This window comes from Catharus ustulatus, chromosome 1, assembly GCF_009819885.2.
Source record: "Catharus ustulatus isolate bCatUst1 chromosome 1, bCatUst1.pri.v2, whole genome shotgun sequence".
Classification (NCBI taxonomy): domain Eukaryota; kingdom Metazoa; phylum Chordata; class Aves; order Passeriformes; family Turdidae; genus Catharus; species Catharus ustulatus.
The window spans coordinates 145332051-145350987 of record NC_046221.1 but is presented as its reverse complement, the minus strand read 5'-3'; the positions used below and the strand labels follow the sequence as shown (position 1 = coordinate 145350987).

Genomic DNA, 18937 nt, shown 5'->3' with positions numbered 1-18937 from the left:
GAAAATTGAATTTATTACACAGCTTGGTCATGCTCTAAGAAAGGTTATAGGCAATTATCCTACTTAGAAGAAATCCTAAAGATGCTATTATATGTAGTTTGAAAAAAATTGATTTCCACTGAAAACCAGAAAATCTGAATTTCATTAATGTATTATCTGTTTGATTCTTTAAATACAACATTTTATTCCTTGCACAGGTTTTGAGCTGTCACATTGTGAGGACCCTGGTGTGCCACAGTTTGGATATAAAATCAGTGACCAAGGTCATTTTGCTGGAAGTACTATAATTTATGGATGCAATCCAGGTTACACACTGCATGGAAGCAGCCTTCTAAAGTGTATGACTGGGGAAAGAAGGGCATGGGACTATCCTCTACCATCATGCATTGGTATATCACTCTTCCATTTTTTTATTTCTTTACTTATTTTTTTAAATGCAAGAAAGAAAAAAAGTTTGTAATGATTGTTAGATCCATGTAAAATCTGATCTGTATGATCTGATATGTGTACAGATATATTTACACAGGCATTTGTAGTTTTCTCTGCATATATATTATCTAAGCAGTATTGCCTTTTTAGGTTAAAAAAAGATAGTGATTCTTCAACACTTGTGCATACTGAAAGTCCTAATTCACGCAAATATAGTTAATGTCAGCAAATAATTAATAGAAAAAGTTTAATCAGAAAGTCATTGTAAAATATGTATATTTTTTGCTTATATATGTATAAATATCAGTAAGCTAGAAAAATCTCATATATTTATATGAAATAGATAAAACAAGATATGAAGAGATATAAAGTTCTTTTGTACTTTTGTCACTCTTGTTTCTTTACAATATTACTGTAACTTTATAGGTTTTGCAGCTACCTACAGGATAAATTATTCCCACAGGAGAGAGAAAAGAAGACAAGACTTAAATATTATAGTAGCTTCCTTTTTCATCTCCATTTAGAGGAAATTGGAATTGAGTTAGTAAGTGAAGAAAGGGGTGAAATGCAGTCCTTATATGCTATTTTACATTATTACAGCATGTGGTCAGTATAATTGTGTAACCCATTCAACAAAAGAGTAAATGTATAAGTTGATTGCTGGGATGATTAGCTGTAAGATCATTCATAATGTTGTTTTTTATTAGCTGAATGTGGAGGACGGTTTAAAGGAGAGTCATCAGGAAGGATCTTGTCTCCTGGCTATCCTTTTCCCTATGACAACAATCTGCGTTGCATGTGGGTGATTGAAGTTGACCCAGGAAATATTGTCAGGTACTGAAAATGGATCTTAAAATTAAAAAAAAAATTACTATAATAACCAAATGTTACCTCTAAAGCGTAGGGAATAAAAAGGGATTTTGGGCTTCAAACTTAAGATGCATTTTACTGGTTTTGGCATTTGAGGTTTGGATTGAAATTGTTGATTTCTCAATAAGCATTACCCAACGACAGAACTTTAACATTGGTTGTAATTTTGTGAAATGATGGAGGCAGCAGAACTCTCTAGTAAAAGACTACATTAAAAAAAACCTGCAAAACAACCAAACAACACAACTGCATTTTCACAGTTCTTTTTAATTATTTTTTTTTAATGGGAATGTCATAAAAAGAAAAAATGAAACTCTTTTCTGAAGGGATTGTGTAGGTACTTATAGATTATTTGAATGGTTTAAGCAATATATTAATTTATAGCGGACAAATTCAAATATTTTAAGGTGTTTTTCTTTCAAATTCATTTTAGTGTTGGGATTTCATGCATTCAAAGATAAATATGTGAAACATTAAAAAAAATACCCTTTGAAATTAAATTTTATCTACTTTTTTCTATTATTTGTTTAGTTTTGTTGTTAAAGTTATGCTCTTGAGAAATATTAAAGCTGACAATAAAATGGTGTTCTTTCAGCCTCCAATTTCTTGCTTTTGATACTGAGGCATCCCATGACATTCTTCGAGTTTGGGATGGTCCACCTGAGAATGAGATGTTGCTCAAAGAAATTAGTGGCTCCCTTATTCCTGAAGGCATTCACAGCACACTCAACATAGTAACTATCCAGTTTGACACAGATTTTTATATCAGTAAATCTGGATTCGCCATACAGTTCTCAAGTAAGTTGATTAATTTAATTTTTAACTTATTTTATAAGATAATTCACTCACTCATAATTGTGTTGGAAACACTTGAAATCAGTGACAACATTCCTGATTTAAGGGAAAGAATTGGCACAGACTGTTGCAAAGCTATATTTTTATCTTAAAGAAACAAATAAACAAAACTAATAAAATATCATGTTCTTTGCTAGTTTTGATTTTTAAAGGCAGCTGGGGCAGTGCCAGAATGCTTATAGTTATGATTAGTGTTTTTCACAAAGGAGGTGATATAGCCATGTTAAAATCTCTATCCTTTTCTAATCAGTAAGTGTTTCTGATTTCAGAGACATCTGTGGGAAATTTTCATTTCTGTTGTGACTGTATGGGATGAAATAGAAAAGAGCTCCACAGGAACAGCAATGTCCTTCTCCTTTTTGCCTTCTAGTGCTATATCATCTTATTGCAGGCAGAAGGATGACAAATCTAAACAGTTGCCTAACTGTTATTAAATCCCTTTAGACATTTTATTGCTGAAATAGAATAAATCATTGAGCCAGGTCCTTATTGACCTTCTTTTTCCTCTGGTCAGTGAAATTTATATATATATGTATGTATTTTTCAGGATTAGCGAGATCTAGTCTAACATTTTGTGTAGCAGCAGCAACATTTCTAACATGGGTTGACACGACACTCTTAATGTTACCACTATTTATCTCATTGTATTCCCTGTGCTTTGTAGTTGCATTAGCCCTTGTTTTCTCCTCCTCTCTTTCTTTCTATGTGTATAACAAATACATATATGTGTATACAGTAATTTGAAGGAAGAATGAATTATGTAAATGGGAGTACAAAGTGAAAAATATTTTATTTGTAGTGAAAGAGTGCTTCTGCTCCATATTTTTGAAGCCATGAATAAAGGTTTTAATCGCTTTGCTCCAAGGTACTTCTGCCATTTTATGACCTTTCCCCCTTCCAGAGCCTGTTTGAGAGACTGTCATATATGTATTTCCATTCTCAGACATGGTCTTAAATTTAATGTTAAAGCCAGAGAGGGAGACCATTATACACTGAACTTATTTAGGCAGTCATTTAAGGTGAGTGGAAAAATAGATTGATGCAGAATAAGAATGGAGTTACAAGGAAAAATGGATACTACATGAGAGTAAAGTTATAAAACAGCTACTGATGTGCTTGCAGTGATTTTCGTGAAAAGCGGGTTTATAAATTTATCTGAGAGGCTTATTTGTTTCTTCATGCTTTTGCAGCCTATGGAGTTCTAATGACACTTTAAAGAATCCATGAAATTTTACTGCCTCAGCATTTCTCCTTCTCTTTAGTCCAGATTCTCAAAATCAGAATGATCCTTCTCAAATAGTTGATGTGGCACAGTTTGGGTGTATATTCTCAATAGACTAACAGGGTTTTTTTGTTTTGTTTTGTTTTGTTTTTTCCTAAGTTAAGATTTTGAAAGTAATGTGCAAATAGCTACACAACCTGAATAACACTATTGCTCTATGGACATATTATTTCACTAACCAATAAAGAAAAATATTCAAGGAGATGAAGGAAAGAGAAGGACAATTCTTTGCAATTTTTTTTCAAGTATCCCTATGCTTTCTTTGAGTAGCTGATGTTGTCTGAGTGAAACAGATGGTGTCTTCATACTCTAGCTACACTGTAATTAACAAACAGAAAGCTTACACAAGGGAGGTATCTGCTTTTACTTTCCTCTTGCCATTTCATTAAATTGGGTAAGAGTATTTAACTGGATTATCGGCCCTTTTACCTCAAGAGGAATGTTATTCAATGACCACAGACACTTTACAATGAAACCCTTTTAAGATTCTGAAGTCTTTACTTTCTTCTCTATTATATTCCTATCCTTTAAACAAAAAATAAGTTTCTAAAAGTGGGTTAACCTTCCTATTAGTTCCTTTCAGTTTTTTGTTTCCTGTTATCAATTGTTCTTACGCAATTTGCATCTGTCATTTAATGAGTGAAAATTTTCACCACTGATAATGTGGTGTAATTTATATTTGACTCCTCCATAAGCCATCCAGTATAATCAGAAAAACAAGATTTAGCTGGCGATGCAAAAGGCAGATGAGATAGCATCCTTCACCAATTTAAAAGGGGAGGGGTGGAAGGGAAAATCTAAAGAAGCTGAAATGTTTTATAAAATGTAGAAAGAAATTTATTATTTAATTAGTGTTATGTATAGTAGCACGTAATATTAGAATTGTTTCTACTAGGGCTGCCCAAAACAATCCCTTAAATGACATGAAAGTTGTTATTAGTTATGTAAAATTTAGAGGATCTGAAGGGAAAGCGTTTGACAATGAGATTTTTCTTGCCCATTGTGTCAGTTAATCTATTTTGTTGCTTTTTGTTACTTTGTCTTTTTTTGTGGAGAAAAAAAAAAGGACCTAAAAAGTTATTTCTATCTGAAATAGTAGAACTATTTTGATGATTTAAGCATTTATAATCTCTTTTTGTAAGAAAATAATCACAGAATCATAGAATGATCTGGGCTGGAAGAGACCTTAAAGACTATCTAGTTCCAACCCTTCAACCTTCTTGCCATGGGCAGGGACACCTCTCCCTAGAGCAGATTGCTCAGAGCTCCATCCCTCCTGGCCTTGAACACTGCCAGCTGTGGGTCACCCACAATTTCTCTGGCCAGCCTGTTCCAGTGCCTCACCATGCTCATAGTAAAGAATTTCTTCCTAATATGTAAAGTAAACCTACTTGGTTTCAGTTTGACCCCTGTCCTGCCACTCCACGCCCTTGTAAAAAGTCTCTCTTAGCGTTTCATGAAGGCTTTCTTCATGTACTGGATGTGTACAACTAGGACTCCCTGTAGCTTTCTCTTTTCCAGACAGAACAATCCCAGTTCTCCCAGCCTTTCCTCACAGGGGAGGTGTCTTATCCCTCTAATTATCTTGGTGACCACCTCTGGACTCCCTCCAACACGCTGATGTCCTTTCTGTGCAGGGGACCATGGAGCTGGATGCAATACTCCAGCTGAGGTCTCACAAGACCAGAGTAGAAGGGCAAGAAATTATTTATTTTATGCTGAACTAAGGAACACTGGGGACTTTTTTATGGCTGACAAAGATAATTTTTTGACATTTAACACAATTGTACATTACTCTGAGAGGAAGACTTAAAAGTGATGAATTTCAGATGAAATAAGGGATTGTTTTTCAGTACTTTCTACCAACTATGCAGGGCTAGTGAAAGTACAGCTTCTTTTATAAATAAATGACTTCACATGTCATTAGAGCAGAAGTTTGGGCTAATATGTCTTTTGTCATTTATGTGTTTTTATGTCTTTCATTTTTTGTTGGATCTCTGCAAATGACCATGACAGTATCTCTTATTTTAGACATTACAACTTTTAAGTTTCTGCAGTCTTGTTTGAGACTACAGTGAAGTAACATGATCGAAAACAGAGCCCACAGATCCTGAAAAACAAAGCAGCAAAAGATGTATAATAAAGTAGAATATTTCAAAACTTTTTTACATATGTGTAAAACCAAAATAAGAACCCCTGGTGATTCAAAAGTACAATAAAAATATGAGGATTTTGGAACACATCTAGATGGAATGTGACTAATGTAGCTATAGAACAGATGCCAGAGGTCTATCCTTAAAGAAATCTGAAAAGTTGACAGCAGGCCAGAAGCAATATGAAAACAGGAAATACCTGTTACAGCATATTTTCTCTCAACTGTCAGAGACAGAGCATGAAGACCCCAATACATAGTGGAAAAACACCAATAAAAAAATCAGTAATTTTTTTTTTTGAACAGCGAATTCTGCACAGAATAGAAAACTAAACCTTCAAGAAAAGTGAAGGAGAAAGAGAAGGGAACAATAATTTATTTTCCAGATACATGAGCTGCATTTCTCAGGGTCAGAGCAAAATATTAGGCACAATGAAACTTTTTCATCAGTTGACATCACTTCATGTTGCCAAGATGAAAGTAGTAGCTGTGAAAAAAAGAGAACTGAAAGTAGTTAAGAACACTAAAATGTAAAATATTGGCTGATAATAATTGTGTGCTTAAAATAATATTTTTTGTCACTTTCATATATCTGAAGTGTGTACAGTAATTTCATGACTATAAGGCGCACCCTTTTGACTAAAATTTTCCCCCGAACCCAGAAATGAACCTTATAGTCTGGTGCGCCTTATCTGACATACAAAGTTGCGACATTTGCCACCCTGGAAGTGTGAACCTGCAACAGTCCCCAGCCGAGCAGAGCCTGCCCAGCGGCGGCATCAGGCCAGCACTGGGCCAGGGCGAGCCCGGCGGCATCGGGACAGTGGCAGCGTGGGGGAGGGAAAGGGCGGCAGCGCAGCCTGGGTAGAGGGGCAAAGCCACTGGCATCGGGGTGTTCCCCATGTGGGGCGGGCCCACTGGCATCGAGGCGGCCGCTGCGCGGAGGGGAGGAAAGCTGCCGGCATCGGGGCAGCGGCGGCGCAGGGCAAGCCTACCGGCATTGAGTCACCCGGAGCGCCAGGGAACTCCTGGAGCAGCAGGGCCCCAGGGACGCTCCATGGAGCAGCGGCGGGCATGCTCCAGCCCCGGGGATGCTTCATGGAGCGGCGGCCGACATAGTCCAACCCCAGGGACGCTGCACGGAGTGGTAGCGGGCACAGCCCGGCCCTGCCGGGTACAGGTGGGCCCGGGGCCAATGGCTGCCGAGTTGAAGCGGGGCCTCGGCCAGCAACTGCGCAGGGGGAGCTGGGGGCGGAGCCTTGCTGCAAAAAAATAGTGCGCTTTATAGTCCGGTGCGCCTTATATGAACTACAAAGTTGCGAATTTTGCCGACTCCCAGAGGGTACGCCTTATAGTCCGGTGCGCCTTATGGTCGTGAAATTACTGTAATATCATATCAGATCCCACTGAAGTTAATCAGATCCTTTCCACAGATTTCAATGGCCTTTGAATCTGTTATTACAGGAAAGTTTTCTCTCTGCTAACTTTAACGTTTCAGGTGCCATTTATCTTTAATGCAGGAAGGAAGGATCTGTATTCATCTTTGGTAGACCATTATTTCACCACTAATATCTGCACTTACTGAGTCACTCAGCATTACAGAATGCATTCTGCTCAGATCTCAGAGCGCAGTCACATTTCTGACTAATTAAACATCACACAGGATAGAACAATTTTCAGAGCATTATAAGGCAACTAGTGCAAAAATAAACTGGAATTATCTTTTTAGTATTGGGAAGGTTTTGTAAATAGATGTTGTAGCAGTATTTTATACCATGCGACAGAAATTTCTTATATAACAGGATATGCCTTAAAATGCTTGGATTTACTGTCAAACTGCAGCTGTTCATCCTTATTTTAAGACTGGGTGAATAGCCCTTTGGAATTACTTGCCTCTATGCTCTATAGAAAAAGCCTAGAACACTTGAGGCAGATATCTGCTTGCGCGGCCTAAGTCTGACAATATTAATTTCCAGTCTAGCATTATAATGCATCGTATTTCTTATATTGATTACTATGATGATTAAATGCTTACAAGTCAGCATTCTATATTTATGATTTACAGCGACAGTGTCTTCTAAATGTTTTGTGTTCAATGTTTTTCTTTTTTTTTCCCCCCTTTCTTTTGGTCTTGCTATCTTCTTCTTGTTGATTGGTGGAATTTCTTTTGTTCAAAGACAGAACTATTAGCCACAATTACATTTAGGAAGATTCTTTTGATGCTGAACATCCTCCTGTATTTTTGTTTTTTTTTTTTCTTTTCTTCAGCTTTCTAGTAATAAAGATCTCCACTTTTTATATATTTACCCTGAAGGTGATTTGCAAATGCATATGGGGGATTTTACTAGTTTCTTTCTCAGAATGTTGTTTCCTACCGCTGCTGGTATAGAGATCACTTCCTAACATAACTTTTTCACTTTTCTGAAGTCTCTAACATAGGATTTATTCTTCCTCTTGTCTATTCCATAGCAGGAAGTACTTTTAATCTAAAATATTTTTCACACTCTGGTTTGCTGATTTCTTTCAACTTCGAGTCGAATCCTTTGAATTTAGAGATTTCAGGAGGACTACTTTCCTGTCAGAAATATCTGTGGATGTCCACACTTGTAAATTCAGCTTAGTGGTTTTGTTTTAGATTTGCAGAGGGTGGTTTTTGTATACATTTTCTTTGGTTTTGTGGTTTTTTTTTGTTTTTGTTTTGTTTTGTTCTTTTTTTTTTTTTTTTTGGTTGAATTTTGGGAGTGAGGGTGGGTGTGCTTTGTTTTTAGCATCAAGAGGCTTAAAAGAAAGAAACCATTTAATAGGTTTGTTTCCTTCTATCTGTTGTTGCCTTCCTTTTAAGAAGCAAATATTAGTAAAAGGGATGACCATTTATGTCCTTCTATGACAAAAATGTCATTCCTGTCACAAGTTTGTAAATGACAATAACTTCTTAGTAGATGTCATCTCTTAGTTCAGCTGCATAGAGGGCATGTGAATTTTATGCAAGCAAACACTATGAGTTAAAACTTCCCTGCAAAATACCTTGGTAATGACTTGTAGCTAGAGAGACCTAGAGTTATAGCATTAAAAAATGAAAGCTGAAAGGAAGTATCAAAAGAAATTTGTGTAATTTTAAAATTATAGATTAAAAAATCCTTCTCTCTGCCATGTCACCATAAAAGTAACTTAATTATATTTATGATTGAAATTCCTGATTTTAAACCCCATGCAATATAGTTTGTCCAAAGCTTTTTGATTTGTATGAATAGAAAGTCTTTTCACCTGTCCTAAATTTATGGATGTAAAGTTGACTTTGCCTGACTTGTGACATGGCATTTCAGAGAAATTAAGCTGATATGGTTCCAAATTTTGAATGTTGTGTGTCTCAATATTTTACTTTTATATTTAAATTCTATATGTGGGAAAGCTATTCTTTGAATCTGAAAAATCTGATACTATGCTTTCTTTTACAGAATAATAAAATTGAACACTCTGTTTTAAGTTTTGCATATAAAACTTTCAGTTCTGATGAATTATTTTACTTGCAGAAGAAGTCCATTACAGATATTTATAATTGTGTATACAGAAAAGTAGTTTGCAAGTGTGAAAATATACTTGTGTCGTTCTTAATATTATAAATAAAATTAATTTTTTATTTCAGAGAAAGTTCTCTAACTTCTTTTTTTCCCCCTTTGGTTAATCCAATTTCTTTCATTTAATTCTTTCAAGTCAACTAATGATCAAAATACAGCACCAGCCTGCAAAATATTTATGCAATAATAGAAATCCTTGAAATTTTTTCAACTAAGATGCTTTGAAGATTAATTAATAGTATGTATTTTATTTTCCGTTTTGTATTAGTCACTAAAAATTTGTCAAAAGTGTACAGATCATACTATTTTTTGTACCAGGTACCTTCCTAATACTTAGGTGTGACACCAACAGAGAAGCATTACAATTTGGTCTATATCCACATACACAATTGCATGATTTTATTCAAAGTATCAAATCATAGAATGAGGATATGAGGAAGCCTGATGATCAAATAACCTATACTTAATAATATAGTTTGCTTCTTTATGCTGTTTTGGGTCCAAAATGATGTGACTCCATTTACTGGATAAGGAGTATAATCTCAATTAAGCTTTCCTTCCTTTGTATTTCTTTTGCAACCAATAAGTGAACAAAACTGCACAGGACCAAGACTTACCATGTTTTGTCTTCTATGTACAAAGAAACTAAACCCAAACCACTTGTCTTGTGAAGATTTCACCATGAAAATTAGTCTCTGAATTCATATACTAGATTGATTATTCAGAGGTCCTTACTTGCAACCTTATACAGAAAATTAAATTAAATACTGTTGGACAGACAAATTCATCATTTGAAGTTTATGAGATTTATTTTTGCCAAACCGCATACAGGTGATGTTGCACATCTTTAAATGTACATGGAGTTCATCTTTTTACAATAAGTTCTGTACAGAGGAGAATAGTATATCGAACTGTTTTTGCAGAAGTCTTGAAAATGGTAAATTGCTAATTATTTTATATAGATGACAGAAGTGTGGAATTGACATTCAATCACATGAGTGGCGAAGCCATTTTTCAATGGTAGATAAATTAGATGCCACAGTTATTCTGCTCTCTGTTGTCACTGAGAAATTCTGGTTTTGTTTAATGCTACTTTGGAGATAGATTTTCTCTTCATAATTTTCAGTATCATTAGTTTCATTTGTTTATCAGTCATGTGCCATCCTTTATAGATATATGCACATGCACATATGTGATGGGATCTTTCCTTCAAGTACAGGTACGTCTTCAGGACAGTTACCTTTTTCCTACATTCGGATTACAGTAGAGTTCACAAATGTACAGGATAGACAAATATTTTGAGAATTATCTTCTGTTTCTCCAAGGTCTTATCCTCCTCTCAGTTGAACATCTCTCTTTTTTAGTCATTGAGTGTAAAATAAGTGCATATCTTAATGTATGTGATCCATAACAAAGGAAAGGAAAATGCTAGGAGTTTTTATTGTAAGCTTGTGATTGACTGTGACACACAGAAATCTATATAGAGAGAAGTAATTTTTAGAGGGACTGGCATAAATATATATCTATATCATCTATATCATCTATATCATCTATATCATCTAATCTATATCTATATCATCTAGATCTAGATCTAGATCTAATCTACATCTATCTATATCTATATCTATCTATATCTATATCTATCTATATCTATCTATATCTATATCTATATCTATATCTATATCTATATCTATATCTATATCTATATCTATATCTATATCTATATCTATATCTATATCTATCTATATCTATATCTATATCTATATCTATATCTATATCTATATCTATATCTATATCTATATCTATATCTATATATCTATATCTATAATCTATATCTATATATCTATCTATATCTATCTATCTATATCTATACCTATACCTATACCTATATCTATATCTATCTATATCTATATCTATATCTATATCTATATCTATATCTATATCTATATCTATATCTATATCTATATCTATATCTATCTATATCTGTATATCTATCTATCTATCTATATCTATATCATCTATCTGTAATAGAATCATTATTGTTGGAAAAGACTTCTAAGATCATCAATTCCAACCATCAATGTAGTGCAAACACCGTGCTACAATGGAGTTGACTCCAAATTTTTCAGCTCATTGTCTGTTCTACTTTCTCTCTTACCCCATTTCTGTCCAGGGATAGCCATTTTGTAACATAGTAATGTAAAAGGGAAACTTTGCTGCTATTATTTTGTCAAGGAAATTTTATTTTTTTCTTTCCAACATTCCAATAATCTGCCTGATGATATGATTGACAGATATAGAAAAGACTCTTGGCTGATGAATGCTCATCTTTTGGTCCCATGTGTATGAATGTGGAAGATGTGGAAGAAATTATTTTTGGGCTGGTGTCTTCAATTATGAGCTGGACATATTCTGACATGCAGTCCGAGATAAAATTCATCTACACCAGATGAATTTTAAAAGCTCACAAAATTTTTAAAAATCTTTATTTTCATATATATTCTGTTGTTATTTTGATAAGATGTAATCTGTATAATGCTGAAGAAAACAGAAGCTATTCTTTGGCAGTGTTCTTTTTTTTTTTCAAGTGACTATAGTATAATACTGCAACAGAAAAAAATCATTGCCTTAGCAAAGATCAGGGTAATGACATTCAAGTGTATGGATAGAATATTACGAAATAATGAGGCAAATCTGTATCGACGTCAAACTTATCCATTATAGTACACTACTCCAACCCAAGCCATGCCAACCCAACCCAACCCAACCCAACCCAACCCAACCCAAACAAACAAATAAAAAGAATTAATGGAAAAATTTTTAAAAAGTAAAAAATTCAGATACATTAAAGATTTGGCCATATCTTTAAGAACTATCAAAATATTCTTGGTGTTTTGAAACTATAGAGCTATAATGCATATATATAAATTTTGAAATTAAAAAATTTAGGAAAAATCTCCCCCTCTTTTCAGGAGATTTCAGTTAAAATACAAGGTAAAACAGAAGTGCTGTTCTCTGTTGTACGACCATATCCTTAACAGTTGCAACAAAACAGGTTGCAAAATATTCTGCAACCAAGCAAATGAAACAAACATATTTTACCTCTGATCATCTTAATAATCTTTTTAATGTAAATGCTACTAAGAACTGAATTACCATTGGTAAGATTTTTCACTGCATGAGCAGCCCTTGTATGTAGACCAAGGTTCTCATAATTTCTCCTTTTTGAGAAGTTATTTCTATCTCACTGTATGCACACGTAAATGCAAAGGATATGTGGTTTGACACAGGGATGGACCTTGTATAAAAGCTTTAAAGAACCAAAAGGTTCCAAAAACTCCAAGCCCTGAACATGCAATCTAAATGAAATTAAGATTTTCAAAATACTTCTTCCCAGATGGAATGTGTTGTTGGTATGATTAAATAGACACAGTATCCATTTTCTACTGAGTTTCAGAAATTATCTGAAACCATATGTCAGATTATTTATTTGGGCCTGAGTTTTATACTCAGTGCCAAAGCTCAGAGAAATTCTTAAGAAATTATACCTGTTCTGAGGAGTTCATACTAATGGAAAAAAAAGATTATTGCTTATGAACTGAAAATAAAATAGCTCTTGAGCTTTCCAATAAGACATGGTAAGAGAAGTGGAGCCCTTTGGATGGTTTTAACAACTAGTATAAATTGACATAACCAAAAACAATAAGAAAAAGTAATGTATCTAGTAGTAAGATCCATAACCTATCCTTTCTGATAACCTATCTATAATCCTAACCTACCTGATAGTAAAATTAGATAAGGACCCTTAAGAAAATATTTGATGTCCACTGTTACCCTCTTCCCCCATTCATCCCCCCAAAAAGAGACTATACCAGGTTGCAGAGTAAACAGGAATTTTAAACCAAGTTCAGTTGATGTCTGAGACAGGGTCAAGCTGGTAAGGAAACTTGTTCTGACTGTGTGAGTGTGGGGTGTGTAGCTATGAAGAAGCCTTGGACCAAGCTTTGGCTGTGCAAGTGTGACTACAAGAGTTGGTCCAGGATGGTTGGATGGGGAAGTTTCCTTAACACAGAGAGCTGCCTATGCAACATAGGAAACCCTGGTTGTGCAAGATGTTTAACTTCGTCAAAAGGATGCATTGTCCCAAATGAAATTCTGTGATTTATTCCTAATATTTTCCCATTTTAATCTTTAAACAATAACTGACAAACTTAGATAGAATCCATGAAGTTATGCAAAATCAACAAATGGAGTCTGTGGTTAGAATTTACTTAAGAATTACAATGACTATGCTACTAAATCTCTGTTAGATCTACAGCAGCAAGGAAAGTTAAAAATAGATTAAAGAAATGCTATCAGCAGTGCCTCTGTTGGTAGAAGACAATGAAAACACTGTGGATAATTTATTCTTTCTTTTTCAGGAAAAGTTCTATAGAAGGTTGGATTTGAGATAGCAAATACCAGGCTTACCTGGTTCTCAAACAGCATTAGAAATTCAGGGAGACTGCAGTGTCCATATGGGTAAAGGTATTATGTGGGTTCTGAGACAGCTTGAATTTTGAAGGTGCAGTCACGATTGGTTCAGGCTGATGTGAGTTTGAAAAAACAGCAATACCAGAAAGCCTTTATTTAAAGTGATAGGAGTTTAAAAGAATATGTTGGTTTAAATAAGCATATAATATTTTTTTTGACATGATATGTGTTATGAAGAGTTTGCAATTTGGAAGGTTTGAAGCTGCTGACATGATTGTGGGCTCTGAAGGAAGAAAAAAAAGGAAAAAAAGAAAAGAAAAGGTATTCCTTTTTTCCCTTAATTCTCCAGGTTTAAGATTCAGACTCTTTAATTATATTTGGCTCAGCATGCATTAGAACATCAAATTGAGAAATCACTGTTAACGCCAAGAAATCCCAAGACATTTATTATATTGTTTCCAGCATCAGTGGAGTCTATTATAGCCTTGTCCCACTTTTAATGCTATGTTTCTAGGTATCTTTCCTGCATGAAAATAGAGCTGTCCTTTTAGAATATTTCAGTCACTTATTAAATTGGCTAGGCTTATAAAGTTTTAGAAACTTTTTGATCCTGGCAGTAACTTATCCCTTTTGAAGCAGAAATAATAAATTTAGAATATTTAATTTTCTGATTTATGGATTAAATATACTTTTTTGCCTCATTATTATTAAAAAGTTGTATCAAAATTCTTTTATACCACATGTAAAGGACACTTGTAGATCTGTGTTTACATATTTTCTGAATATGAATGCAAGTTTAATGGTTTCTGTGGCTCCGTAGTAGCATTTGCATAGTATTGTACAGCTCATAAAGAGATGATTTGGGATATTCCCTCATCTCCACTGCTCAAAACATATGAATCTGTCTATATGAATGCTCTTAGTAAAAAACAAGTCCTGGGAGGAAGGGAACTGAATTTTTTGCGTGGTTTGGCTGTGAAGATTCTAAACAAGATTCTGCTCTACTTCATTCAAGTCACCTAGCAGGAACTATGTAAGATAAACAACTTCCCAGAGTAAATATTTCTGCCTGTGCAATGGCACTTGTTTTCTGGAGGATTGATGATCTCATGATCAAAGCCTAAATTAGAGAATATGTCTATATGGCTATCTGAGATATTAAGTCTCACTTGTGGGTCCTTCAGTTATTTCTGTGTCAGCACATCACACAGAAGAACTAAGAGGAGCTGATACACAGATGGAAACAGCTGGTACTGAACCACTGCTGGCAACACTGTTCAGAGATATTCTTAGTTCAGAGTCATTCCAGCATAGTTCAGTAATGTATCTTCAAATTTAGCCTCATCCAAATGAAAGCTATTCATCTGCTCCAAAGCCATGCACCATTGCAAACCAAAACACAATCTGGAGTTTTATTTTACAAATATACTCAGCTCAGAAGTGTGTCATAACACTATGCTGAAACACTTTCTGTCACTCTGATCATGGAGAGAGACATACAAGCTCTGTATATCTAATATGTTCACTAATCTCTCACCTACTTAATAGCTTGAGCATGAGCTGCATTCATCCCCATCCTGGAATTTTTGATCAAGAATTGTCTCTTAATTCTTTATCTAACCCAAATGATTTGACTGATTGCAGTGTGATTATTCTAAACTAGCAGGGCCTAGAGAAAAAATAAAATAGGTTTCTGCATTTCTCTATCTTCATTAGGGAGAAAAGGCTCTCAGATGATCACTCATAGGTTTGTGCTACACAGTCACTCTCACACCTATTATGCTGCATATATTAGGTAATAACACATCTGAAGTTTGTCTATTTCCCATAAAAATGTTTTTAATGGGACTTTAATGGATTGCATTCTCAAGTCACAGCTTATTAGTTATTCAAGACAGTACTTTCTAAACCCTAAGTTTCCAATTATTGTAATATAATAAAATATGAGGAATTGTTTTCTTTCTTTATCAGCTCTAATATGTCACAAAGAACTTTAGTGCTTTATACATAAATTTATGGGGAATTGTGATAGCCTGCTTGTTTGTTGGTTTTTTTTTTCCAGAAAGCTTTCAAGATTGCATTGCAGGTAAACTATCAAAGACATCAGAAATTTTATTATTCCCAGAATTTTTGTTTACTCCATAAATTTTCATGGGAATGCTGAAGGCGGTGATTGAGGTTCCTGAATTAAAAAAAAAAAACCAAAACCTGCAAACATACACAGCTTTTAACAGTAGTAATGATGGGCTAGAGTCAGGCACATGAAAAAAAGCCTTATGACTACAGCAGACATGACAGAAAGCTGTGATTAAGAAATTCAGTTTGAATATATGGGTAATATATGCTAACTCTCCAGCGATGTATTAATTCTATAATTACATACAGTACTGAGATAATCTTTCTCCAGTCTCCTTCTTACATAACTATTTTTTAAGTTTTCCCTCAAAAAATAAAGTGTTTGAGGATTCTTATTCTGACAAATTTATGTATCAAAAGAAAATTCCACCTCCTTTTCGAGGTACAGTAAATTCACGAATACAAGCCGCACTGAGTATAAGCCGCATCTCTGGGTGTTGGCAAATATTTCGGTTTTTGCCCATAGATAAGCCACACTGGAATATAAGCCGCTCTGTCGTTCGCAGCGAGGACCCGCGTGCAATCAGTAACAGAACCGCGGGAGGGCAGGGTTTACTGGCTGAGCTAAGGCTGTGCAGGCTCAGCCCGCTAGGGGCCGCTGACGGGGCCAGGTGGCCCAGCCTGGTGCTGCCGCTCGGGGCCACCCACCGCTGCCACTGGGCTCGGTCACCCCGGGTCGGCGCTGCCCCGCGGTGGCAGGCAGGGACGGAGCTTCCCCCGCTCCTACGGCAGCGGCGGCGGGCACGGACAAAGCACCCCGCCTCCTCCCCAGGCTGCGGCAATGGCGGCGCGCACTTCCCCCCCCCTCCCCGGGCCGCGGCAATGGCTGCGCAGGGCTCCCATCGGCTCCCCGGGCCGCGGCAATGACGGCGCGGCTCCCCCCTCTCCTCCCCGGGCCGCGGCAACGGCGGCGCCCCCCCCCCCCCTCCTCCCCGGGCCGCGGCAATGGTGGCGCCCCCCGTCCCCCGCCCCCCCCGTCCTCCCCGGGCCGCGGCAATGGCGGCGCCCCCCCCCTCCTCCCCTGGGCTGCGGCAGAGGAGGGAAGAAGAGAACTCTTCCGCCTCTCTCCCCGCCCCCCAAGCTGCCTGCAGGGAGCCAGGGCAACACGGTAACACTGTAACAAGCGCAGAATGCCGGCTTTTACTGGCAGGTGCTTGGCTCGGCACTCTGGCTTGCAGGTCTGGGGTTGTAAATGTCAGAAAATTATTAACATATTAGCCGCACCCGACTATTAGCCGCACTTCCGGGTTTCCACCAAAATTTTTGTCAAATTGCTGCGGCTTGTGTTCGTGAAATTACTGTAAATATATGACAACAAGCAATAAAAAAAATTACCAACAGATTTATTATTGAAATATTGATTACACATTTAATATATTATCAATACAGGATATCTGTCTCAATGGAAAAAAAAATCATGTGTTTCCTTCTGTTCCAGTGCATTTGATTGTTAAGTGCCAAGCTTAAGTAAAAGTTTCTCCCTTGTGCTACTGATTGCAGAGGGAATCTGGGGGAAAAGCTTATTAATAAGATATCTAGCTTTGCATGGCCAAGATTAAGTTAAATTAATCCCATTCCTAATTAAACAAGTTGCATTTAGACTTATGTGCTTACAAAACAAGATATATGATTTTCAGAAATGCCATGAAGGAATTATTTATTTATGTTTTAATTTCATAATTTCATTGCAGTTGTGGAACTCTGGATACCTTCTCTGCATTTCTTCTTTTTAAAATGAATTAGTTAAAATAAGAAGATTAAAGTAGCAGTCATTTTTAGGAATTCTGTAATGCTCACTTATTTCCATTATAAAGTATAATATTCTTCCATAATTTATTTGCATAGGCCTTTACCAGCATTTAAAATTACCAGTAAAGTAAAATAACAGCTGAAATTTGCAATCTAAATCTGTCAGTTCTAGTTGTTGAAATGCTCTGCATGGATATGTGTATATGTTGACATGGAGGTGAAAGACACAAAACACTGGAGTTCTTGCTTTCAACAACAGCAAGAAAAAGAAAAAAAAAGATTGTTATATAGCTATAACTTAAAAATTTAGAGCAAAAGATGTTTCTAAACCTTGTATATATATTTGAATTGTCCAGTATGCATAACTATCTAAGGCTATTTTCTATTTTTACCCTACCACATCTCCAAAGGCTGTGAAAAATTGTACTAAGTGCTCCAAGTTAGCAGCGTTGTAGATCTAAAGTTTGCTTTCACTAAGAACTCATCCCTGTTTTATTATCTTGATGATGATATTGAGGATAATGTCATGCAATACATAAATAAATAAATCACATATCATATAGTACCAGTAGTGTTATGCAGATTTTTTTTCTCTCTTCCTTTAAGTAGCACTTTAAGGAAAACATAGAAGCAAAAATTCCTACAGATTTTAGGCAAATCTAACCTAATAAATTATTATTTATTTATGATAAAGCAAAGTGTATTAATTACTTTTAATGGCATTCCTTTCTTACATCTTGTTCATTCAGAATAAATTAGTGTATTTTTTTTTCAGCCTGTTGAGCTCACATGGTCTGTCAAACCAGTTCATAGATCCTTCAGTTAGATTTCATACTTTTAATGGAGGCTTGCAAAATGCTGAACAAACACTGAAAAGAATGAGAGTTAGACTTCTAGAAATCATCTACCTAAAAGTCTTAAACTCAGATGATGGCATAGGAGCAGAGAAGTTTTCTTTTGCATTCTAGTATTATAGTGCAAAAACCAGTCTTAAAGAAGTGGTTTTATTTTTAAATTAGATCCTGTACATTTAGTGTGAATTTGCAAAGTTTAAAAATATTAATGGAATAGTTAAAGTTGAAAAGTACCTCTGGAGACTTCTAGACCAATTGCTTGGTCACAAAACAGTCAAACGCGTAACAACACCTCTGAAAAAAAAAGAAAATAAATGTTTGACCACACTTGAAGTGAGACAGTGTTTTCTTTTATACAGCTGGAGTTTAGCTTGTTGCGTCTTCTGATTAGTATGTTTGTGCTTTTGCTACACACATGGTTCCTAGAAGAGCTTTTGTCTTCTACATCCCTTTTCTGTAAAGCTGCTCTCTGTTAAATTGTTTCTAGGGATTAATTTGTCCTGGATAAATTTCATTTTTAGAACCTCATGAAGATGTTCTCGGGCTTTTTCTCCAGCCTACT

General features: G+C 35.7%; 1 protein-coding gene across 4 annotated transcripts in view; it reads left to right on the top strand.

The window, feature by feature from the left end:
- Nucleotides 1–18937, top strand: part of LOC116996220 (CUB and sushi domain-containing protein 3) — a 617877-nt gene that overhangs the window by 403737 nt on the left and 195203 nt on the right. For all 4 annotated transcript variants that reach the window (XM_033059469.2, XM_033059460.2, XM_033059450.2 and 1 more), the window contains 3 exons: nt 198–389; nt 1137–1263; nt 1895–2097. In XM_033059469.2, the coding sequence (XP_032915360.1) occupies nt 198–389; nt 1137–1263; nt 1895–2097 (522 nt within the window). The remainder of the gene's footprint in view (nt 1–197; nt 390–1136; nt 1264–1894; nt 2098–18937) is intronic.